The 22,992-nt window shown below is 42.5% G+C and overlaps 1 protein-coding gene across 1 annotated transcript in view; it reads right to left on the bottom strand.

Moving 5' to 3' along the window:
* Window positions 1–4,083: 4,083 nt before the first annotated feature.
* CPS1 (carbamoyl-phosphate synthase 1) overlaps window positions 4,084–22,992 on the bottom strand; it is a 104,708-nt gene continuing 85,799 nt past the window's right edge. Inside the window, exons 31-39 of the mRNA XM_038142769.1 lie at window positions 21,680–21,787; window positions 20,442–20,531; window positions 18,964–19,134; window positions 16,290–16,364; window positions 13,415–13,513; window positions 7,541–7,600; window positions 6,539–6,651; window positions 5,797–5,926; window positions 4,084–4,524 (exon numbers count right to left, since the gene is read on the bottom strand). Of these exons, the coding sequence (XP_037998697.1) occupies window positions 4,426–4,524; window positions 5,797–5,926; window positions 6,539–6,651; window positions 7,541–7,600; window positions 13,415–13,513; window positions 16,290–16,364; window positions 18,964–19,134; window positions 20,442–20,531; window positions 21,680–21,787 (945 nt within the window). The 3' untranslated portion in view covers window positions 4,084–4,425. The remainder of the gene's footprint in view (window positions 4,525–5,796; window positions 5,927–6,538; window positions 6,652–7,540; window positions 7,601–13,414; window positions 13,514–16,289; window positions 16,365–18,963; window positions 19,135–20,441; window positions 20,532–21,679; window positions 21,788–22,992) is intronic.

Below are 22,992 nucleotides of genomic sequence, written 5' to 3'. Positions count from 1 at the left end.
TTGTTTCAGACAATCCAGAGCATTCATCCAAGATTACGGTAATCCCAAAGCACTAGCATTACTCCCTGGCAATTATTCATTGTTTCCCAAAAGTTCATTGTCATAAAGCTTGAACATGATTTGCAACAAATGCTTTTGTCTTTCAGTTTCATCGTTACAAACTTCCCTAAATTAAAAGGGTTTATCTCAAGTGGTACTATCAGTCTGCGGAATTCAATATATTTTAATTACGAGGATGAGTGAGAGTTGAGCCTTCCTAGATAATGACAAAATGTTCTCCATTTAATTAGGCCACATCAAAAGGTTCATATTTAAATTGTCTTCAATGTAAAGGTGAAACAAATGTTACAGCATAACTAGATTATTTCTTATAAATTACATTATGCAGTGGTAGACATTGGGATGCAGAGGGAAGAAAAACAGAGGGTTTGGGAACTGTTTGGCAGCTGACTGGTGTAGCAGAGCAGATTTCCATGTCCTGCAGATGGCTAATGCAGTAGTGTTCATATGCTTCACGTGGCACGGCAGCACCTCCTGTCCGTGCAGAGATGGCAGCAGCAGCACCATGTGATGGAAGCTTCCCAAGGCCCAGGCTGCTCTGACTATGGCTTGGAATTAGAAACACTGTGAACAGAAGGAGCCAGAAGTCCTCTCCCATTTACCTCCTCATGTGGGCTGTGGCATGAGCCCACCCTCCTGCCAGTGTTTGTTGGCATCAGACTGGCATACAGGCAGCAGGTGTGCATCAAGGCTCGGCACAGCACACGCTGCAGTTGTGGGTCTCGGTACTGTGACAACTTCCAATCCTTCGCTACCTTTATAGATCCCTTTATTACAAAGATACAGAGGTGCTGAGCTCCCAGACAGGCTCCTAGATGCCTCTGATGCAAGCACAAATAGACTTTTAAACCTTGGGAGTGCAAAATGCACATGATACGTGGGGGGAAGAAAAAGAAGATGCCTTAAAGGCTGGTGGCAACATCCAGTCCAGGAATTCCAGCAACCTACAAGTCAAGCAAGACTCATTTCTCTGCTCACTGCCCGGAGATCTTTTAGATCATGGAGTCATTTCTACTTGGTTGTTTCCTAGGACTGTCACAAACCTGACTTTGACTGTTTTAAATGGCCTCAGAGCAAAGACGTTTCCTAAAGCTTTTCAGAAGTTTTTTTTTTTTCTTTTATTTATATAAAAAATAAGCTTTCATTTTGCTGTGTTTTAGGAGCTCTATCAGGAAAGCAGAAAGAGGTAGAGCTGAATTGTCCAATCTCTTACATTCTTTTCCTTTTGATGTCACTAAGCTGAATTATCCCAGCCTTGCTGCTAACCTGTGCAGGGGCTGCCTGAGCGAACCCCAAGGGATTTAAAGGGTGCTAACTTCAGAAAAGTAAAGCCAGGAAGGTGATCAACTGGAGAAAGAGCCTGACTTCAATATTCAACAGTGTCTCCTGGGAAATCAAGCCTCCAGAGCTTCCCATCATTCAGCACACTTGGAGAGCTATCCTCCAAAGTGTGCTCAGCAGACTGACTACTGAGAAAAAAAAAAAACCCACTGTTCCTAAAAATTAGTTCCCTTTATATTTCATCAGGGCTCTTGTCACCATTTCTGGTGCTTATCTCAAAAGTTGTGCTTTGTACTGTCTCTTATACCTTCATGAATCTCTTTTATCAGCTCTCTTTTAAGACAGTAAAAAAGAGTGAAATTATTTGAGTGCTCGTAGATTAGGATATTTCTTAACTCTGAACAGCCTCCTCTTTCATCTGTCATTGTCAGCCTCCCCAAGATTAATAGGAAAAAGACATTTGTAAGAGAGAATCCGTTGAGAGCAGAGATGAGCTTGGTACAAAGGATACTAATTGTAACTTTTTTTTAGCTCTGCATTGATCCCAACAGCTGTAGATACTTAAAAATCTTTTCCTATAGTGTCCGCACAAAAAAAAGAAAGGCACATCAAGAAAAAAATTCAGCCAAGCATCACTGTCAGCCTGAAGTAAGCTGGAGGATGATTTCTTGACTCCTTCTGACCATGACAGAAGTTGGAGTTTCATCTTGCATCAGTCAGAGCAACGGGGAGGGAGGGGAGGAGACACCAAAAGGAGCTGGAGCAAAGGCAGCAAAGGGGAGATGGTGTGTGCACACAGGGGGGAACGGGCCCAGTGGTTAGCACCAGCAGCAAAACATCAACATTACTGCTTAATTACAGAGTACTCAGCGTGTATTCAGCCCTGGTGGGTTTTTCTACAGGATTCCACTCCAATTGTATGGACACCAAAGGAGCTGAGCATTAAGTACCTGCAGCTGCTGCAGCAACAGGGATGTATGTACAAGCACGCATAGATGCAGCCACGCTGTCAGCTAACTGGCACAGGAACACTGCTTCACAAAGCTGAATTAATTGCAAAGTTTTCCTATTTTTCCAGAACTAGCAGCCCCTTTATAAAAGTTCCCACCTCTCCAATATTTGTTAGCCCACTGCTCTATCCTCTGTCTCCTCCCAGGTCTGTCTCAGGCGATCAGGACGTCTCCCTTCTCTTGAACACACAGCCGGAGTCGTTGTCCTCCTGCTCTTTTCCCAGGACCTCCTCACCTCTGAGGCATTTCAGCAGCTCTGCACTAAATGATGTGGTCACTGTCACATGTAAGAAGGATGGTTTTCTAACAGACCAGTGTTCATCAATGCTTTAAAAAGAAGACTTAAAAAAAAAAAGAAGGGCAGAATCCTGGCCATGCTGAATTTAAGAATGAGCAGCTGTCACAATCTGGGCATTTATTTCATTTTCAACTCATAAGATGAGTGACAAAACAAAAGAAGAAGAACAAAAGAATACAGATGTTTTAAGATATTGCTTTTTTCTCTACTAGAGGTGAAAGCAGGGTGGGTGGATGTGAGATGACACCAGCTGTTAATGGGATTTTTGCCACTGAAAAAACATGCACAGGTTGCCTTTGGAGTGCTGCTTCATTAACCACCATTAGTCACCCATTTCACAACTGAATGGGTGAACAATTGATGCCTTTGGGCTCTTCTGCAGTTTTGGTTGGTTTGGGGTTTTTTGTTGCTGCTGTTGTGAGTTTTTCTAATAACATCTCTACTCTAAAAGTGCAAAACTCTCCCTGTGCACAGCAGGCAGGGTTGTGTTCATCACAAAATATAGCACTAAAGAAATATCACGAAAAGAGCACTTGGGATGGCAACCAGAAATAAAGTCTGGCTCAAAAATTGGTCTTGGCAGATGACACCTAGTGTTCAGAGAGTCCCTTGGTAACTAAAGGCATCGCAGACTCTGCTCATACCTTTGCTCATATCAGTAACAGCTCTCATTAGATTTTACATCCTTCCTGATAGGTTTCAGCATTAATTAAAAAAAAAACCCAAAATAAACAGAAAACCTCCTCACCCTGATTCTCTCTCCACACTCAAAGCTTCTTGGGACTCAAGGGAACTTGGGAGCACACATGAGAAGCAGCCCATGTTCGCTCCTCTCCTCCACACCACCCTCAGTGCACTATCTGCAGCTTCAAAAAGCACTTCTAAGGTGGTAGCCAGCTCCACCACCAGATATCCAGCACCAGGGGCAGCAGCATTTCTTGGCAGAGCCTGCAGGCATTGAGGGACATATCAGAGGTAGGTACCTAAGGCTAGCAGTGCCTTGTTTTTGGAATCCCAGGCAGGCAGAGCGTGGCTGGAAGAAAACATTCCACTTCAGCTTACTCTAGCAAGTATCAGAGAAGTTTTCCAGCTTTGAATACTCCCAGCTCCTGGCTGTGCTGTGTACACACTGCAGGCCAAGCATGCCAGACAGGTGCTCCTCAGCTGGCCCAGGTTCAGAGAAGGCACTGCATGTGCTGCTGGCCACAGAGCTGCTGAGGTCCTCTGCCCTGCAGACAGCCAAGGATAACACACCCCACCTGCTACAGCAGGGATCTGCTCCACAGACAGGAGCTGAAGGTGCTGCCAGAGCTAAAAAAGCAGCAGAGAAGGTGGAATGGAAATGAAAGGGTCATTTAACTGGGAGGGGGTAAAGCACTGCAACACTTTCACTTCATTTTCAAAGAATTTGATTTTAATGCCCACAATCATGGCACAAAGTGTTGGACAGCAACATGTGGGAGGTCTTTGGGGAGTTCTCCCCTTTTGAAGGCAGAAACAAGGCTGAGAAAGAGTCTTTATGATACAGGGAGAGCCACCTGAATTCACAAGATTGAATGAGAATGTAAAAATTAGTAATGATAATAGCCTGAAGGACTGAGCAGAACTTGGAAGCAATTCTAGGACACACACATGCAGCCTTTTTCTCCCATCAAATCTGCAGGCTGAAAAAGACCAAACAAAAGCAAAATACTGGAAAGATGGTTAGGTGGATGATCTGAAATTCGCTCTCTTTTGAGGCACCAGAAGCAGTAAGATTGCAGGCTGGAGAGAGCTCTATGCAGTGTTCCCATTGTCAGTCTGTCTGTAGTGGAAGAGACTCCTGGAGTCCAATTTTCCAGAGTATTTGAGAGCTTCAGCAAAAAGCTTTGTCACCTGCCAATACAAAGCAGAGGAGAACTGAGCATTGCAAAGGCTGCATGACAGAGCAGGCTCCACACTTCTGCTCTGCCACCCTGAAACTTCCTGGTGCAGGTCCAGTCCTTGAGTTCCTCCAAATCAATACCAATTTCAAGGTGGCTGGGCACAGGAGCTGACTCCAGCCCTCTGGAGCCTGTGTGTCCAGCTGCAGAGATGTAGATGTGCCCAGGCTTCCTTTGAAAGGCAGCCCTGTCCCATGAGAGCTGTTGTTTACAGCCCAAATGTAAAGAGAACCGGGGCTGTTTTCCTCTCTCAGACTCAGAGTTTAAGACTCTACAATCCAAACAGTTCAGTGAAAGGCAGCAAGCAGGTCTGGTAATAAATTTTGGCTGGGGACCCTTGCTGTGGTTGTCAGAAGGTGTTTTGCTAGTAGGCAAAGATGCATCTTCAATTCCCCGTTCCTGCTAACCATGCCTGGCCATCATCCTGTGAACCTTCAGCTTGTCGTTCTCCCTGCTCTCCACTCACTCCAGTCACAGCAGAAGCTTTTGAACAGCTGGACACCAGTTCAAGGCACTGGGTTCCATGTCAGTGCCCACCAAAATCAGTGGGAGTTTGGCTGCTGTGCTTAATGAGAACCAGATGAGGCTCTTTTGTGACAGTCAAAGCCACTTGCAAAGGAAGGCAAAGGTACTGCTGGCAGCAGGAGTCCCACCTCGCATTACCTGAGATCTGTTCCCCATCAGTGTGTGAAGGGCTTTGTCAGGAGCTACAAACCCACAGTGACTGGCAACTGGGACTACAACAGGACAGGCAGCTATTCCACTTGGATTGCACTTCTGAACTGGACTGCCCCAAAGACCATGCAAGAAAGCACAGCTACATGCTGCTGTAAGTTTTAAGGACCATACCAGGATAATGTTCCACTAAAAAGCACTTCCCGTGCCTAATTTAAAGATGTTACATGCAACCCTGTGTGAGACGTTTGCTCTGAAGTGAAAATGATGCAGCAACAATTTCAGCTGCACAGTGCAGGACTCAGGACTTCAGAATTTATATTTTGTTTGGTTGGTTTGATTTGGTTGGGTTTTGTTTTACTCAGAGCAATGTCATTTTGTATAGTGGCAAAAAGAAGATATACTTAAACCACTGTGTTGCCATGATTTTCAGATACAGTATTTGTCAGAGATAATGAGGATCCAAACAGACTGGAATTGATGGTCACAAGGGCTTGGAAGCTCTGAAGGCTCTTATGTCCAAGAGGAGAAAGAACAATATGGGAAGTACCTTGAAGTTAGTGAGCAGAGCAGTCCCACTGTCAATAGCCATCCTCCGGATCACATAATTATCATGGACAAACCTGGTGTTGCTGTTGGGCAGGTTAATCACCAGATCTACTTTGCCATCCCTCAGCAGCCTGAAGAGACAATGCACAAGACACTGTGACAGTGTGACCTTCCTAATAAAAACCTCAAATGAATAGCACAGGCAAGCAGCTAAACAGCCCTGGAAGATGTCATTTGAGCTTAGTCTTTGCTCAAGAAATAAGGGTTGAGGGGTTAAGGCACTAAGCTTTGTTCAGGATTTTGGATTTATTTCAGTTCTGGTCAGCAATGCAAAGCAATATTCAGCCTTGATACAGCTCAGCACAACTGAGATGTTTATTTAGCCTTTTAATGACAGTCAGTCAAGCCTCAGTTAAAGGCATGACTGACTGTCATTAAAAGGTTAAATATTCAGATTTCCTGTATCCTTGTAAGAAAATACAGCATGGAGCAATACATCTAAGCCATACTAAACAGGACTGCCCAATGAGATGCTCATTAAGCTGAAACCTTCTTTCTGTGGCAACTCCACAGAAATTTGAGAAAGAGGAATACTCCAGAATCAGATAAACCCAAATTTTGGATTGAATTCAAAGCCCCATTAAATCCCTACCGTTGATCTCAACAGGACCAGCAATTTTGCCCCTTGCATTTGCTGTCCTGGATTGCAAACACACCTTGGACAAGGTGGGTTGGTCTCTTACCTCCTGACTGAAGGGAGGCTGGGACTCTGGCTCTCCTGTGATGGCCATGCCACAGGATTTGCTGGGATGCCATTAGCATTGAGCCAGGCTGAGGTTGCTTCTGTGGCATAAAGCTGTCCCAGGACAAAAAGGGTTATTTATTATGTACTTCACAATACCAAAACTTTTCACCAAACTCATGTGGGCCTGACTCAACGCACAGCCCTGTTGTCAGAGCTGATTTTGGAGGGCATTTTTCATAAAAAGGGTGTCACTCCATATAGAGAGACACACAGAGAACAAAACAACCTTCCCAACTTTCTGTTATCTGTGATTTCCTGATGGATGATAGCCAGTGAATGCTAGTAGCACTTGCAGACTTCCTAAGCAGTCAAGTGGCTTAGGAAAACCTAAATCCCTGTGACTTTCAATAGGCCTTAAGTTCAATCACTTGTAATTTTTTTTTTTGCCATGTTTATTTTCTTTTTAATGCCTAGCGCCAAGTTTTGAAAAGCAGAACTCTCACCAATCTTCTGTGGCTGTGTTGCTTTTTCATAGAGATAGGGATGCAAAATAATACAGAGGAGTTACAAGAGTGATGTGAACACCACAAAGTTCATGTACCTGCAGCCTGTGAGTGTCCCTGAAAATGCAGCACTCCACAGATATACTCCATACAAAAGGTCTTCCCTTCCTTGTCCCCTGCCACATATGGCATCCCATTGGCATTTTTATTTCTTGGAGAAGCTGGGGGAGTGTATAATGTCCATCTTGGCTGCAGGCTGATAGCAGAGCCAGGGTTGTTCCTGTCCTCACAACAGACCCATAAGCTCAATTAAACAAACATGAATTAATTGGGTGGTACCTGCTGACTTTATGGATCAAGCAGCAAAAAATCCCTGTTGTACATTGAAAACACCCTTTTTTTCTCTATTCTCAAAGAAACTCCAACGTTCCTGTAGCAGGCTGGGGACATTTGAGATTTTGAAAGCTCTCTGGCTTTAATTAAGTGGAACCACCTACCTTGAAGCCTTGCTCATGCAGCAGTTCTGCTACACTGAGGAACCTGGGGCGGAAGGACTCCTGAAAAAGGAAATTTTTTAGATACAGCACCAAAGGTAGAATTTGAACAGTACATTTTTGGGCAACATGAAGCTTGTCCACACTGTGCTAAGAGGCAAATACACCTTTCTGTGCTGAGTGTGTGCATGGACAGAAATGTCTGCATGTGCACGTACAGCACCATTCTCATGAAAACTGCCTGGATCCTGAAGCCCAAGTGACTCTGAACTAAGACATATTTTGTTACAGCAGAGTAAGTGTTTCCATACTAAGTCAGACTGCAACCACTAAAGATTTGCTACTGTATATTAAATATCTGGGCGATTTCCTTCTCAAATACACCAAACTAGACTGTCCTCAGTTCTTAATTAAATATGTTTTCAATCATTGCTCAAACATTTGCTTTCTCTTCTGGCAGATAACACATGTGGATGGCTTTGGGTTGCCTGTGAGTGCTCTGTTTGCACATTCACACAAATAAGAGCTTGTCCATGAGTGAATCCATTTCAAAGTCCTATGGGAATATGGAAATGGAGTCAGGAGACTGGGATGTCATATTCCCATGAGGACCTGAATTCCTGACTTACAGCACCTTTGAAAGATTGTCTCATAACGCATTTCCAGACTCAACATCATTTGGAAAGATACAACCACGTCCTGTAGACATCTCCACTTGAACAACCTGTTTTAGAGTAACAGGTGAGAGGAAGTATCAGCCTAAGTATCTCTGGGATGTTGAAGGTACAGCAAGGCAAGTATCAGATGCAACACATGCCCTTCTCACTCCCAAGGCAAGCCAAACCTTGCTTTTAACCTTAGCCAGGTCTGGTCTTACACACATTTGCAAGCAAGATTATTACAAGCTCCCTTGTTCCTGCTGGAGCTACTGATAGCTTAACCTTTATGGATGAGAGAGCAATATCCTGAAGGGTCAACAATTTCCCAAGAAGAAAAGGACTAAACACGTTTTGTTTTGTTTTTTTTCCTGAGCACTCATTCTGAAAGCCATCTCGTTCTGTACATTAGCTGGAAAATAAAAATATACAGTGTGACAGGGTTGGCAGCTCCCCAGTCAGAGAGAATGGTTCTGCCTTCTGGTCAGGGGTGTTGGCTTTCACAACAGTATTATAAACTTCTATCAAACATGTACTGAACACTTGTGACACATAAAACAGCCTCTCTATGAAAAGAAATTACAGCTGTCAGCTTGCATTGGAGCAGCCTCAGATTTACAAGCTGGCTGAAATAACCTGTGTAAGAAACCATTAGTTACTAAAGGTGAAAAGTACAAGCAGATTTACTTAGTGGAAGGTAATTTTAGTAGGAGAATTGCATTTTTTTTCCTTTATCTGAAAAGTTCCATTTCTTATAACCCCTCATGTTTTCCAGCAAGCCTTGCTGTTTGTAAAGGACCACATCCTTAGCTCATTCAATACAGGTACATCAGTTCTCACCGAGATCCAGCTCAAAATGAAGCCAACCCATCTCCTGCGATAATCTGGTATGTAAGGAACCAAGCCAGAAGGTTACCTTGAAACAACAGACTTGGAGTACCAGGATTTAAAAATAAAATACTCTGTTAATGCTTTCTGCATCTTGTGGTCACCAGCATAAATATAAGACAGATGCACTTCATCCCAGAGATATCATTGAATAGCCCAATCAGGAAGGAAAAAACCCTAACTTTTCAACTCCTTTTGCATAAAATATAAATTATTTAATGGCCGACTGAGGGTTTCAGCATCACAGATTTCTCCAGACTGTGGGAAGAGATAGGTTATCAGCTGACATAAACTGGCAGAGTTTTATTTGTCTACCGTGGAAGTCATACTCCATCTTCCCTGGGAGAGCATCAGACCTCTCAGATCCTGGGAAGCCTCACTGAGTGCTCTCAGCTAAAGGACAACCCAGCAGGCTCACAGTCCCCAGCAGCTGCCCAGCCTGCCTTGTGCTGTCCCCTGGATGTCAAGGAGCACTCTCCTGCCTGGCCTTGGGCTGGTAACTTGGCTATCCCCAGCTCAGCATGGCACCAGGAGGATTTCCTCTGGAACTGCACACCAGTCTGGCAGCTCCCAACGAGGAGGGTTCATTACCTGGCCACACTGGGCTCAGTTTGGACTGCAGATCACAGCAAACCATTTGACTCTTGATTTGCAAAACACCTCAGAAACATTTGCAAGGAAACCAAGACCTCCCTCTCTCCTCCTGTTAACTATATCCATTTGACTTTCACTTTCAAGAAGGCAGTGTCCTCTAACCTCAACATGATTAATAGCAAAGGTATAAATGTGCAGCATACCAAATCACTGAAATATGAGCCTAGCTGCTTTGGAGAGAAGCAGAATTCAAGACCATTTTGCTTCTTATTTCTCTCTCTGCAGCAGATAAAAATTCATTCTAAAAATCAGAGCAAGGTGCTAGCCACGAAGCAATGAAGCCTTCACAATTGGGGTGTGCTTTGAGGTCCCCATCTACTGCAGGTCAATCACAGCACCTTCCTCAGAGACAACCAGGGGAGCTTGTGTGTGTGCTCTGTGCACCAGAACAGGTTGCAGAAACCATCCTGAGAAACACTCAGTGGTGGTTGAGAGAGACTATGTGCTATCTGTCCTTCTGAGGCTGTGTCTCCCTGTGAAGACCCCTCAACAATTTTACCTGTATGAGGCAGGTGGGTCCATGTTTGTGATTGAAACAAGAAGAGTGCTGCCTGATGCCTCATTCCTTGTGCCTCTTATTTCTGCAGAGCGAGGCTCCCATTTTTTCCAGCCGAATACTCAAAGGCCCCTTATAGTCTACATGTCAGGTGAAGGTCAATGTTTGAAAATTCCCTTCCCACAGGGCTTTATTGCCCCTCTGTTTCAAAGCAGACCCTTGAAAAGTACATAGGTGACAATCTCCAGACTGGGGAGGGGCAATACCTGGTTCTCAGAATCAACTTTAAGCCTCCTGATTTGGAGTTTAATTATAGAAGAAATATGCTGAGATGCAGAGAGATCTTTAAGCAATTGATCTGTTGTTTTAAAGTTTCCTTTGCAAGAAAATAAACTGTAAACTACTCATTAAAAAAGACAGAATCTTATTACTTTTAAAAGGTTTGTGGAGCTGAGGCTTGGGCTTTGTTTTATCTTTTCTTTTTCCCTTCTTTTATTTCTTTACACCTTTGTAGAAAGAACATTTGGCTCAGTTTAACAGCTACTGACACAGAACTTCCATAAATGCTTTCTATAGCTAAAAGAACTTTCTTTTTTCCTGCCCATTCCCCTTTAGCTGCTATCTGGAAAATACACTTAAATTTTAAACACTGGTCTCTCTCCTTTTTTCTCCTCCTGGCTTTGCTTTTCTCCTTTTTTAAATGCTGTTTTAGCATATGCAGTATATAGAGTAGACATACAGTACCAACTGCCCAGAGTGTCATACTGAACTTTTAAACTTTACCTAGGTAGCTAGCAATTTTTCTGCTAATTAGAGGTAACTTAAAGCAACTGCTTCCATCCCCAGATGTGTGTATATATGTTGACATTTAAGGACTCAGCAGTAATCCTTGTTAGCAGAAGTCATGTTCCTTTCTGGCTGCTTTTCACACACCTCCTTCACATCCTCTGCTGGCACAAGCAGCCAAAGACATTTTTCACACCCCAGTTGCCTGACAGGAAAATTCATCTATTCTATGGTTTTGTTTTATCAGCTTTATGCAATCTTGTAGAGCATCAGCTTATTGCAAGCACAATGTGAAAATGGCAGGAAGCAATCAGATGGTTTTCTGGGGCCCAAGAATGTTCCAGTTGTATTGGAAGTGGATGAATTTTGAGGAACATCCCAAAGTTTACAAATGTCTCTGCTTTCAGCACCTACTGCAGTCAGTAACTACTCCTTGATAAAGAATCGAGACTTTTTTTTTTCCTTGTCTGTGTGTTTTCATCCTGAAACATGCAACCTCCTTGCTGATCCAGGGCTGTTCCCAAGGAAAACCCATTGGAAACTTCCTCACATAAAGGCTCCTTGCAGAACCCATTGCACTCAGAGCATTCCCATAATGACATAATTTGAACTTTCTGTCACACAGAGCAACTTTCAATGACGACAGCAAGAGATGAAACCCTAAAATCCAAGCTCTACTCTAGCATGGAGTCAGGGTCTGCATCCAAGAGGCAATCCCTTTGAGGAGGTAGTTCTGACAAAGCGTGGGAACCAGACATATCACCACTAAAATGTAGCACTGGCTCTTCTTTTCTGGCTCACAGAAATTGTAGGATAGGGAACAAGACTGGCTGTGCACAGTCATCAAACAGGCAAAGGATTGATGGCAGAAAAGTGGGGGGCAGGATGAAGACTTGTAGGAAATTATACAACTCCTAAATTTTTTAAGGAACTTCAGTCAGGGGCTTGTCTGCCTTTGACAAGGGGGTAGGGAATTGGGGTTTCTCTTCAAAAGACTTCACCAGGGGTTTGAGTTTCACAGTGTGAGAGCTGATGGGCTTGAATAAAAAAAAAAGATTCCTAGGCTTTGAGAGTTTAAAACCTACAAACTGGAAGGAGCCAGAAGATACAGAGGAGATAAATGGACATTAATAGACATTACCCCCTGATGTGGCTGGATTCACCTGGTCTGGGAAAACGTTGATTAGAGAACCAAAGAATGAAAACCAGATTAGCATCAAAGGTGAAGGGATCAATAACAAATAGAAGAATGAATACAAAGAATTGTGTAGTGTAGAACCAGTGCACGAGAATTTCTTGGGTTTTTTTATGTAGAAATATGTGAAAAGTCTGGTAAAGAACTCTGTGTAATGGAATGATTTCCACTGCACAACCTGCACAAGTGTGGATGGAATGATTTCTATAGCACAACCTAGCCAGAATAAAAACATGGCCAGAATTAAGTACTGCCTGATACTCATTAAAAGATGATGATGGAGAGTTTCTTCTATTGCCATAGATTTGGTGGCAGACTGATGTCCTTAACCCTTTGCCCCACTGCACTTGAGTACATTCCCATTGTGAGGGGAGGGATGTGACAGTGCCATAGCTGAGGAGGCCTCACAGCACAACAGTTTACACCACTAACCAGCCCACAACACCCCAACAACAACAACAGCTTTTCTGCACTGCCAACGATGCTACAGCTATGCTGGGAGGGAACTTGTGCCTTCATGGGGAAAGCCCAGCAGGCCCAGCTTTGCAGCATGGAGCTGCCTCCCTGTTTGGGAGGTTTGGAGGGGAACAGGCTTGAAAGGGGCAAGAGGCAAAGCATGATGAAGGGAGATGAAGGGAGCTCATACGACTGGAAAGTAACATGGCCAGGGCTCCCATTGGGAGGGAGCACGGAGGGAGCTCTGGGTTCTGGTTGAGCTGTTTCTCTGAACTGACCATCTACAGCCTTTGTTCCCCCAAAGAAACATGTCTTAGAGCTCTTTGGTCCCAAGTCTCTGCTTGCAGCCATCCCCAAGGGCTTCCCACAGCAAACTTCTGGTTTTTCTACCTCCTCAAAGGGATTGCCTCTTGGATGCAGATCTGCAGGTGCCCTGACTCCATGCTACACTAAAGCTTGGATTTTAGGGTTTCATCTCTTGCAGTCATCACTGGAAGTTGCTCTGTGTGACAGAAAAAACTTCTGTAGTTGCCAGGAGACCCTGGTAGTTCTAGACAGAGGGAAAACCCACCAGACCAGCCTTGTGGAGCCCAGTAAAGATCTCTCCATGGTGTTTGTTCCACACTGTCACACTGCTCTTCAGGATGAAATGCAGAGAAACACATTTAAGCCATAAAGCCTCACGAATGAAAGCAAGGCAAAAGCTACTGAGTTTCTCTGTGTTTGGTTTGATTTTTAGGACTCACCTGGATTCCAATCAAAATTCCTTCTTTAGGAAATCTAAACCCTGTGGCAAGCAGAGCCTTCTGGAAGGCAGAGTACACGTCCTCTCCAAAGCATGCAACCTGCAGAAAGGCACAAAGAATGCATGAGGGGAAACCCAAAAACAACCCAAAAACATTGCTTTAAAAAGAAAGAGGAATGACATTTTCAAATAGGATCTTTTGTTTCTGTGTGAAGAAGACAGACTGCTTTGCATGGAGCCTGCAGGCACGGGGAACAGAATAAATCAGAAAATCATTGCAGACAAATCTCATAATTTGAATGAAGCAATAATGGAGGAATAAGCAATGCTTTCGTTTCAAACAGCACACTGAGGAGTAGCAATTGATTCTGCTACGTTATTGGGATGCTGCACACAGCCTCTGCTCCAATGTTTGGGATTGCACAGCAAATTATTCAACATTATAGAAGGCTTAGACACCAGTGAGAGCTGTGCACACAGGCACGTTCCTCTGTGTGCCTGCAAACCAGGGTAAGGCAGGGTTTGTGCTCTCATGTACTCCTGGCACTGCTTGTGAAGGAAAACCACAGGATATAAAGATGCTTTGCCATTAAAAGTCCACAGATGAACAAAATTCAAGTAAAATTTTAGTATTTACTTAAGAACAAAGCAATCAGGCAAATTATTAATAATTTATTTTAAATAAAATATAATTTTAAAGAAACAGTTGGGGAAGAAACCAGTAAGAATCACTTAGCAGCTCTCCAGCATTCAGAACTGGATGTGGAGCTCAGTTGCTTACAGACTATCATATGATAATCTTCTGAAAGAGCTCAGCTGCATTCCTAACCAAAATTTGGAATTCTGGTGACAAAAAGTGGAATGAGTGAGCTTTTGTGAAAGTTTAAAAAGATAAAAAACCAACCAACTAACCTTCACTTTTTCTGGTCAGCTCCAAACTTGTTGAAAAACAATCAGAAGCAGAAAATGTCACTGATTTTCTCTGTGAAATAACAAATCTACCAACATGTACAGATGGGATAAAGGAGCTGATGGAGAATTGCTCTCCCATTTTCCTCTTATGGTCCTTCCCATCTCAGAGTGAGCCCTCACATTCATGGTCTCACCACAGTGAGCAGAAACAAGTATTTCATGAAAAATAAATTATGATTTGCCAGATCTACTGAAGTTAAAAAAAGAACAACTAAACAAACAAAAATCCCACAAGGGAAGAGATTAAAAAAAAGTCATGACAACATGATATATTCTATGTTTTCTATGTGTTTCTATGTGCTCTATATTCCTGGACTTTTTAGGGTGACAGACAGACCCTCCCTTGTAGGCTCCCAGCCTGTCAGGAGAGGTTTATCATTATGGCATGGTCCACAGCCACAATACTCAAAGGGACCCCCAGCACTGTCTTGTCCTGTTGTGGGAACCATGGCTTCCAGCAAAATAAATCTCTGCCAGACAGATGTGACAAATTCAAGCCCAGATCAAGTCATGTGTGTGAAAAATGTCTGCGAGGAATAACTGAGCTTTTTTACCCAAAGCAAGTTATTATCCTTACTTCACTATAAGAAAGACTTTTGTAACTGTCACACTTTATGGCATTTGTGAATATGGATCTTTCCAACTCATAAAAGTTAATAATCCCTCCTTTATGACCATGGTAATCTCTAACTCTGTATAAAACCCAGAAAAATAATTCTTGTCCCTAGTTACATTTTTATTCTTTTCTTTGGTGAGGAGGTTGTCTCTGTATTCTATTATGGTCTGAAAATCAGGAAGTCACAGAAGTCACTTGACTTTTTTCTGCCCATTAACTATACTGAAAGGAAACCTTCTGCAGCACTGATTTCCAGCATAATATGAAGAGTAAAAGAAAGTCATTTTGGAGAGATGTAGGAGACCTAAGACTGTTCTTACTTTTTATCTGGGTAGATATGGTAAATGTTTCCTTTGGACATACCCAAGCTCACATCCAAGAGAGCAGCCCAGGATCTGCCACCTGCCTAGTGATGGTGAAGCAGACTTAAGTCTGATCAAATTGCCTTGGTGTTTGATCACTTTCCAAGAGTATTCTGGTCCAGAACAAGTTATTGCTACTGCAACTCATTCCAGAAGTATCAGAACACACAAAATTTAAAGCCCACTTGGGTGTATCTACGGACGCCCTTGCTAGCTCAGCAATAACTCATGAAGAAACCTTTTGTTCTATGTGAGCCAGGTGATACGGATGGAAACCTGTGCCTGTGAGGGTGCTGAGCCCGGGCAGGAAGATGCCCAGCCCTGTGCCCTCACAGCATGCCATAACCACACCAGGAGATATTCCAGCAGCACCTCACAGCCCGGCTACGCAGAGAGTGGGGAAAGCTGCCCAGGCCCATCCTGCCCACAGTCTCTGCAGCCCCCACATTTTATTGTCTCTTTCTTTCACTCGGTTATCAGGCAACAAGAAAACACCACACGTTTTTCTGCCTTTAAGCAACTGGCACATCCCAAGACCAACCGCTCGTGCCCGGGGATCTCCACATCTCTGCTGCGGCAAGTGTCCCTGGGGCTTGGGAGCTATCACAGCTTGTTTTTCAGAAGCACATGAGTCATAAAACAGCCACCCAGACCCCAACAATTCTCAGATAAACTCATTTCAGGCTATCACACCAACCAGGTCCTACTCAGGAAGCTGACATGCAGGTAAACAGGGACATCCAGTGGCTGAAAAAACTGGGTTTTCCAGGACATTTTGGGTTTTGCAGCTAAGAAAGATGTTTTCAATTTTCTGAAGAAGCAACAGATGCTGTCATGATTCAGGCAGTAATAAGATCACCTTAAAAGATTCATGATGTTTAAAGTCAACTTGGTAAAAAAAAAAAAAAAAGGCATTTAAAAGATACCTCCCCAGTAGAGGCCATTTCACATCTGAGAACAGGGTCAGCATCTCTCAGCCTGGACCAGGAAAACATTGGGGCCTGGTGAAAGAAAGAGGCAGGAGGGAGAAAGAATAAAAATCGGATCATTAAAAAAAATATAAACATCCCAGCTATGCTTGGAAGTGACAGAGAGAGACATTAATTTCTCCAAAAAAAGCAGTGGTCAAGGCTGACAAGCAAAAAACTACTTGGCAAAATAATTCCCTCAGCATCTTGATGATGGAGTGGAACAAATGCTCATGTATTCCACCAATAAATCAATCACCTAACTCTTGCATCCTGCTCACACGCCAGTGGTAGATTTTCAATCAGTGGTAGCCCACTATCAGTATGGCTTTAAGGACACGTTTTTAAACAAAAAGGCTGTGAAGCACTTAATTCATGGAACAAGGAGAGATACTATCTGAATCCAGTTGGTTTTCCAGAGAATGCTGTTCTCCATTAAGTGTTTCATTTGCAGAAATAAATCTATTCCACAAGAATGTCCTTTTTTTGGGGCAAACAAGATGAAAATTTGCAAATTATTTTTTTGTATTTCCCCCTCCCCCATCCATAAATATACAGTGTATTTTTTCTCTTTATATGCTAATATTAAGCATTAATATATTGATAATAATCACTGTTATTATTATTATTATTATTATTATTATCTGAGCACTTAGATCACTTAAATCTTGTCTCATTTTTGATCTTAAAATAAGAAACATGGAGGGGAGAGAGGAAAAGAAAGTATCTGTTAAAGAACCAATGACCACATGTAACAAACATGGAACAAATTTCTTACTGCCAAGTAATTTTCTGGGGGGCTTCTCCATGTCTTAAAATACTAATGGTATTTACATGAAGGCAGCAAGATTTCTGCTTAAAAACAAATCTTTTTTAAAATTTGAAGCCATAATTCTGTCCCTGAGGTCCCCAAGGGTAACACTGAAGATAATACAGCTGCTGCTTCATGACACCTAACAATGACCAGTTAAAATGAGACAGGAGAAATTCAAAACGTTTTTCAAAAAAATGTTACGTGCCTTTGTGGCTTTTAGATCAGTTTTGTTTCCACTTCAAATAAAGAGAAAATGTTTACAGTGGCCAACTCAAGCAGAGATGTGGCAGCCAAGATGGATTATTTTAATACATTTAATACATGGATTATTATAGTACATTGTCTTGAAAGGTAACAAGTAGCCAAGCCTCCCTCATTTTTATCCGCCATGAACATAAAAATGCATCATCAGGAGCATCTGGTACTGCAACTAAACCCTATTTAAAACTTAGTCAGTCATTCTCTACCCAGGATTTAATCTTGGTCAGGCCCTGATACTTGCAGCAGTCTGGGAGCAAACACAGGAAGACAGTCACTAAAGCTTAAACAGTGGTACTCAAATGCACAAAGGAGCTATGTTGAGAAAGAAAAAAAAGAGTTTTGTATCTTCTCTTAAGAACTGCTGAAGAAAAAAGATCCTGTGTGCATGCAAATACTACTAGCAAAAAATTGTAAGAGGCTAGAAAATATGATGCCTGAATAACAACAAACAGGCTAAACTGGGATGTTTTTCAAAGTTTAGCATTTCCAAAGGTGTTAGCAGGTTTTTATATTTGACAAATCCACTCAGAATGCGAGCAGTACAAAAAGCTTTGTAGGGAAGTTTTCAAGAATAAAGCTGGGCTTTCTGCTCTGTAGCCAGTGTTCCCAGGAGAGACAAAACTCTTGGCATTTCAGCTAACAACAGTGCAGAAGCCCCAGGTCTAAATAGTAGAAATGTACAAAAATAAATTAGGCTCACCAAAAAAAAAAATAAAAAGAAAAAAAAAATCTCAAGTTTGCATTTTGGATAATGCCTATCTGTGGCATCAAAATAAAATGTAAAGATATATCTATACTGGCTAGCTTGGGACATAAATTCAGCTTGCATTTTAATAGTTCTGAACATTTTATTAGTAGAAAGATGTTAGGTGTTTTCTGCTACCTCAGTTTTCACTTTATATGAAAGCTATTAGAGCTTGAAAGTTTCTGTATAAACAATTCTCATTATCCTTCGGATTTTCTGCACCATTGTTCTAGATTTTTTTTATGATTACTTTTTTTTTTTCTTCTACTAAGCATTCAAAAATATCTACCATACATTTCATTATGTTGGGTCCTACACAAGCTTAGCAATTATGGAAAGCAAAACCTTGGCCTTACTGAAATCAAAGGATGCAAGACTGCCATCCCTATTTTAAGTGGTGTATATAAAGGGGATGAGGTGGATTTGACAGCTCATGTCCCAAGTCCTGCAGATAAAATGTGGGGGGCACCCACAACACAAAGTTGTGCATGTCCCCACATGTACTACATACATTATGAAATAGCCTGAACTTCAACTCTGCAAGGGTAAATTTATTATGCAGTTCATAAACAGGATTCAGAGTAGGTTAGATAGAAAAAAATAAAGGAAGACTTGGTTTCACTGGATAATTTTCCTCTGATTTTTCTCTAAAGTTTCCAAACAGATTATCTTGACAGAAACTACAAAAGGCCAATTTGACCTTTGGCCAATGAGTAAATGGTTTTCTCTGGGCATTAAAGTACTAATTGGATATTAATGTGCTATGTGCTGGCTCTGTGGTGGGGTTCCTGTGGTTCTTTTGGAAACCATACCTTAATCCCAACATATCTGGATGGGAAAATGGGATGCTCCATTGTGGGGAGGGATGACTCATTAACCCGTTTCCCAATCATCACTTTAGTGGCCACATCAATGAAGTCCACCCCCAGAGTCTTGGATACAAAGGGGAAGGAGCGTGAGGCCCTCAAGTTGCACTCTATCACCTGGTGGGATTAAAAAAAAAAAAGAGAAATAGCAGGGTCAGGCACTGTGCAGGGAAAACAGACATTGATTCAGATTTTTGGAAATCAGCCCTGAGTCCTCTTGGCAGACATATTCTTCAGACTGTCAAATAAGAAACACAGAAACTGGGAACATTATTAAAACAGGGAAGAGGGGTGGGCAATGGCCAGCCTGAGATACAAGCAGCTGAGATCCATCTCTACTGTCTGAATATTAGAGCTGAGGGCAGCCAGACTTCACTCAGAAAATGTGCTTTACTATATCCTAAGTTAATGTGCAAGAGGAACATATGCACAGGCATTAGGAACAACCTCCAGAAGTCCAACCTGCTCTTTTCCCATGGTGATGGCACTTCCTGAATGCCAGGACTGTCCTTGCTGACTTCCCCCATCCACATGTGGCAGCCATTCAGCCAGGCAGGGCTGAACCAAAGAAGTTCTGCACCTTGGAGCTGAAGAGCAGAAGAGGAATTGCTGGAAGTGAGAATGAAGTGGAGTGAAAGGGGGTAAGAATAGTGAAGGTACGAGTGAAAAGCAGGGGCTGTACAGAGAGACAGGCACCACCGTGGGAAAGCAAGGAAGGAAAAACTCTGCTCTCTTCCTCTGGGGAGTTTCTGAATAACCATGTGTGAAACAGAGAAAAGGTGAAGAACAGTAAGCACATTCTACTCGACTCATAGCCCAAACAGGATTTTCACCAATAATGCATCTCTTCTGTTTCCTGTCAGGTTTTCTTCCTGTGCACTGTATCCTCAGTCATACTCTGTTCACATTCCTCTAACCTCCTTCCATCAGCAACAGAAAGGGTCAGACATTCCTGTACTTCTGCTGCTCATAGCTGCTAGGACTATTCAGATAAGCATCCTAATGACTTATAGTAAATATTTAAACACTTGCATTGTCTTGCTTTCTTTTCAATCCCTTTGAAGGCTTAATTCAGCATCAAAATAGTCAAATTTGAGAGAAGATACTGGAGATCTAAAAGCTACGAGATCCAGTATATGAGATGAGATGCAGGTCCCAGTGCTGCCCATCCTATTCCAAACTGACAATTCTGGGAAGGACAGCAGCCCAGAGCGAAACAAAGCTGACAGACAAAGCAAGCAGATTCTCTTCACCCTCAGTGTGAAAGCAAGGGAGCTGTGTGACCGAGGGTGGCATGAGCCCACACCCTCTGCCAAGGCAGGTTTGGTGCCCTGGCTGCCACTGCCACCTTGTCCCCAGCAGAGATGCAGGACCCACACAGCTCAGCACAGCAGGGGCCCTGCCACACTCACAGCAGCTCTTACCAGCACGTTGCTGCCTTGCACCAAGAACTGGACATTGAATGGACCAGAGATGGCAAAAGCCTTTGCAATCTTTTTTGTAGCAGCTTTTACCTGTTAAAAACCAAATTTAAGAAGTGTTAATGTGCATACATAGAATAAATAATTAAGTTCCACAAAATAGAGAGCATCATGGCAATAAATCACTAGACTTGTGGACTTCTTTAAATCTCTCTCTGCCCTGCTTTTTTCTCTATACCCACATTTTGGCAATAGCACTATTTCAGAAGCAAACATGTTTAATTTCCCCAGTAACCTAGAGCCTGAAGTGCCATTTGAGGGCAGAAGTAAAAATCAGGTTTTTGCGTGTGTGTGAAAGCAGAGGGGAGAAGGAAAAAAACAAAGAATCAAAGCCTTGCCCTGTAGTAATTCTGCACACTGGAGTCTTTATACCTTTCTTGGTGACATAATGAATAATGGTTTGTTATTTGAGAATAACTAATCAGTTTTGTGAGTGTCCTGAAAGTCTTTCACCAACATGCCTGTGCCACCAGAGATCAGTGGAAGGTGTCTGAGTAGGAACACTCTGGAACAAACTGGGAGGAAAGCCTTATTTCCCAGGTGTGTCAATACAAGGGTTTGAATAGCTTTGCTCCAGGAGATGGCTATTTTCAGAAACAAGACTTTGGACATTCTTGGAAACAGAGCTGGAGCACAGATCATTGCATGACAGCTTTTGCTGGCTTCCAAGCAAACCCCTAACAGGATGACGTAAAGGGGCATGGCACATTTCATTCAAAAAATGCACCTTAACAACTAACTCTGTATCACAAGGTTTATTCTTGAAAGGGGAGAAAGTCAAGATTAGGTGGGGTTCATTCATCCTGATATTTTTGGAAAAGCAGGCAGCTAGAAAGTCATACATCTGACATAGCAATTTAAGCATTGTGGGAGAAAAGGAAGTGGAAAGAGAACCATGGCTTATGTATGAATTAGACAATAATCTACTGCTACAGAGGCTGGTTCTAAACCAAGGAAACAAAAAAATCCTATGGGTCTAAAAGTGTGCACTGTTTAAATTACTGGGATACAGTTCAGATAACCAAGCCAATCACAGGGGCACTCTGACATCCTTCACTGCCACATACCACACTGGCCTTAAAAAAAAACACTGTTGATTTGATTTCTCCACTGGCGGTCTAGGGAAAGCAGAGTCAAACCCTCATTTCCTTTTCTCTTTTCAGTGCTAGAGCAACACACACCTTCCCCAAGGCTTCCTGGCTGATGGTCTGTGTGGGGAACATGAGGGTGGCATCTCCTGAGTGAACGCCTGCGTCCTCCACGTGCTCTGAAACAGCGTGGCAAATGACCTGCACACAGCAAGCAGAGAGCACTCATTGGTTGTCACATTCATTCCCATTCTCTGGAAAAATCCCTTGGCCCAGGATTTTTCTCCTGGGAAGCTGAGAGGCCTCAGAGAAAAGGAAAACAATTCTCATCTCATTTGCTTCTCCTGCGTTGTGCTCGTGTGGAATGTGTTTGGGGATTCTTTACCCACAGGTGATTGTTTCACTGCATTCTGCTGTGAATTTTTTTGCCTCTTTGGTCAATCAGGGCCAAGCTGTGTGGGGACTCTTTCCAGAGTCACGAGTTTTCATTATTATCTTTTGAGCCTTCTGTCTGTATCCTTTCTGTATTCTTTAGCATAGTTTAATCTAGTGCTCTTTAATATAATGTAGAATAATAAAGTAATAAATTAGCCTTCTGAGAACACGGAGTCAGATTCATCCTTCCTTCATCTGAGCATCCTGCAAATACAGTAATTGGTCACTTCACCCTCTCAGAAACTGCTCCTTCCTCCCCAGCACAGCCCAGCCTCCTGAGCAGAACTGTACCTGAAAAAGGATACACATGGGGGGGGACAAAAAGAGAATTTCCCAAAATTTTGGGGAGAATATGCCTGAAGCAGACACTGGGCATATGAACAGGGAGACCACGTCAGTGTCTTTGCTATTATGGTTAAGCAAAACAAGAACATGACAAAACCTGCCACAGCCTGGAGATGCTAAGGCTTCCTTCCTCTCTCTAACACACATATGGGCTCAGAAGGTAAAAGCTAAGGAGGCTTTAAACCAGCTTTTTAAAGTTCTGCTTGCCAGAACTCAAAGAACAAGCATGAACTAACATCGCTGATATATAATTTTACACCCTCTCTTTTGTGGTGTTTTAAACAAACAGAGGAAATCCAGGCCTAAGGATTTAAATTGAATTATCTGCATCAAGGCATAAACCTCAATACCAAAAAAGTGATTATGTCTGCTAGTTAAAAATTAAAATTGAAAAAAAAAATGTTTCTGTTAATTGGGAACTTTGTGATTTTTTTTGCCTTTGCCGAGTAATGAAAGGCAAGACAAAATTGCAAAAAAAAATGGAATTCTGAAGAACATAATTTCTGAAGGCAATGACTTGCAAATCTGGTAAAAACTATATTCAAAAGGATTCATTTACATGGATAAGCAATGCTTAAAAAATAACTGGTTAGATATATACAATCAGAGAGGTGGAGCTTTTCAAG

This window comes from Motacilla alba, chromosome 7 (assembly GCF_015832195.1).
Source record: "Motacilla alba alba isolate MOTALB_02 chromosome 7, Motacilla_alba_V1.0_pri, whole genome shotgun sequence".
In the NCBI taxonomy this organism is placed as follows: domain Eukaryota; kingdom Metazoa; phylum Chordata; class Aves; order Passeriformes; family Motacillidae; genus Motacilla; species Motacilla alba.
Note: the sequence above shows the minus strand (reverse complement) of the source record. Positions and strands in the feature narration are given on the sequence as shown.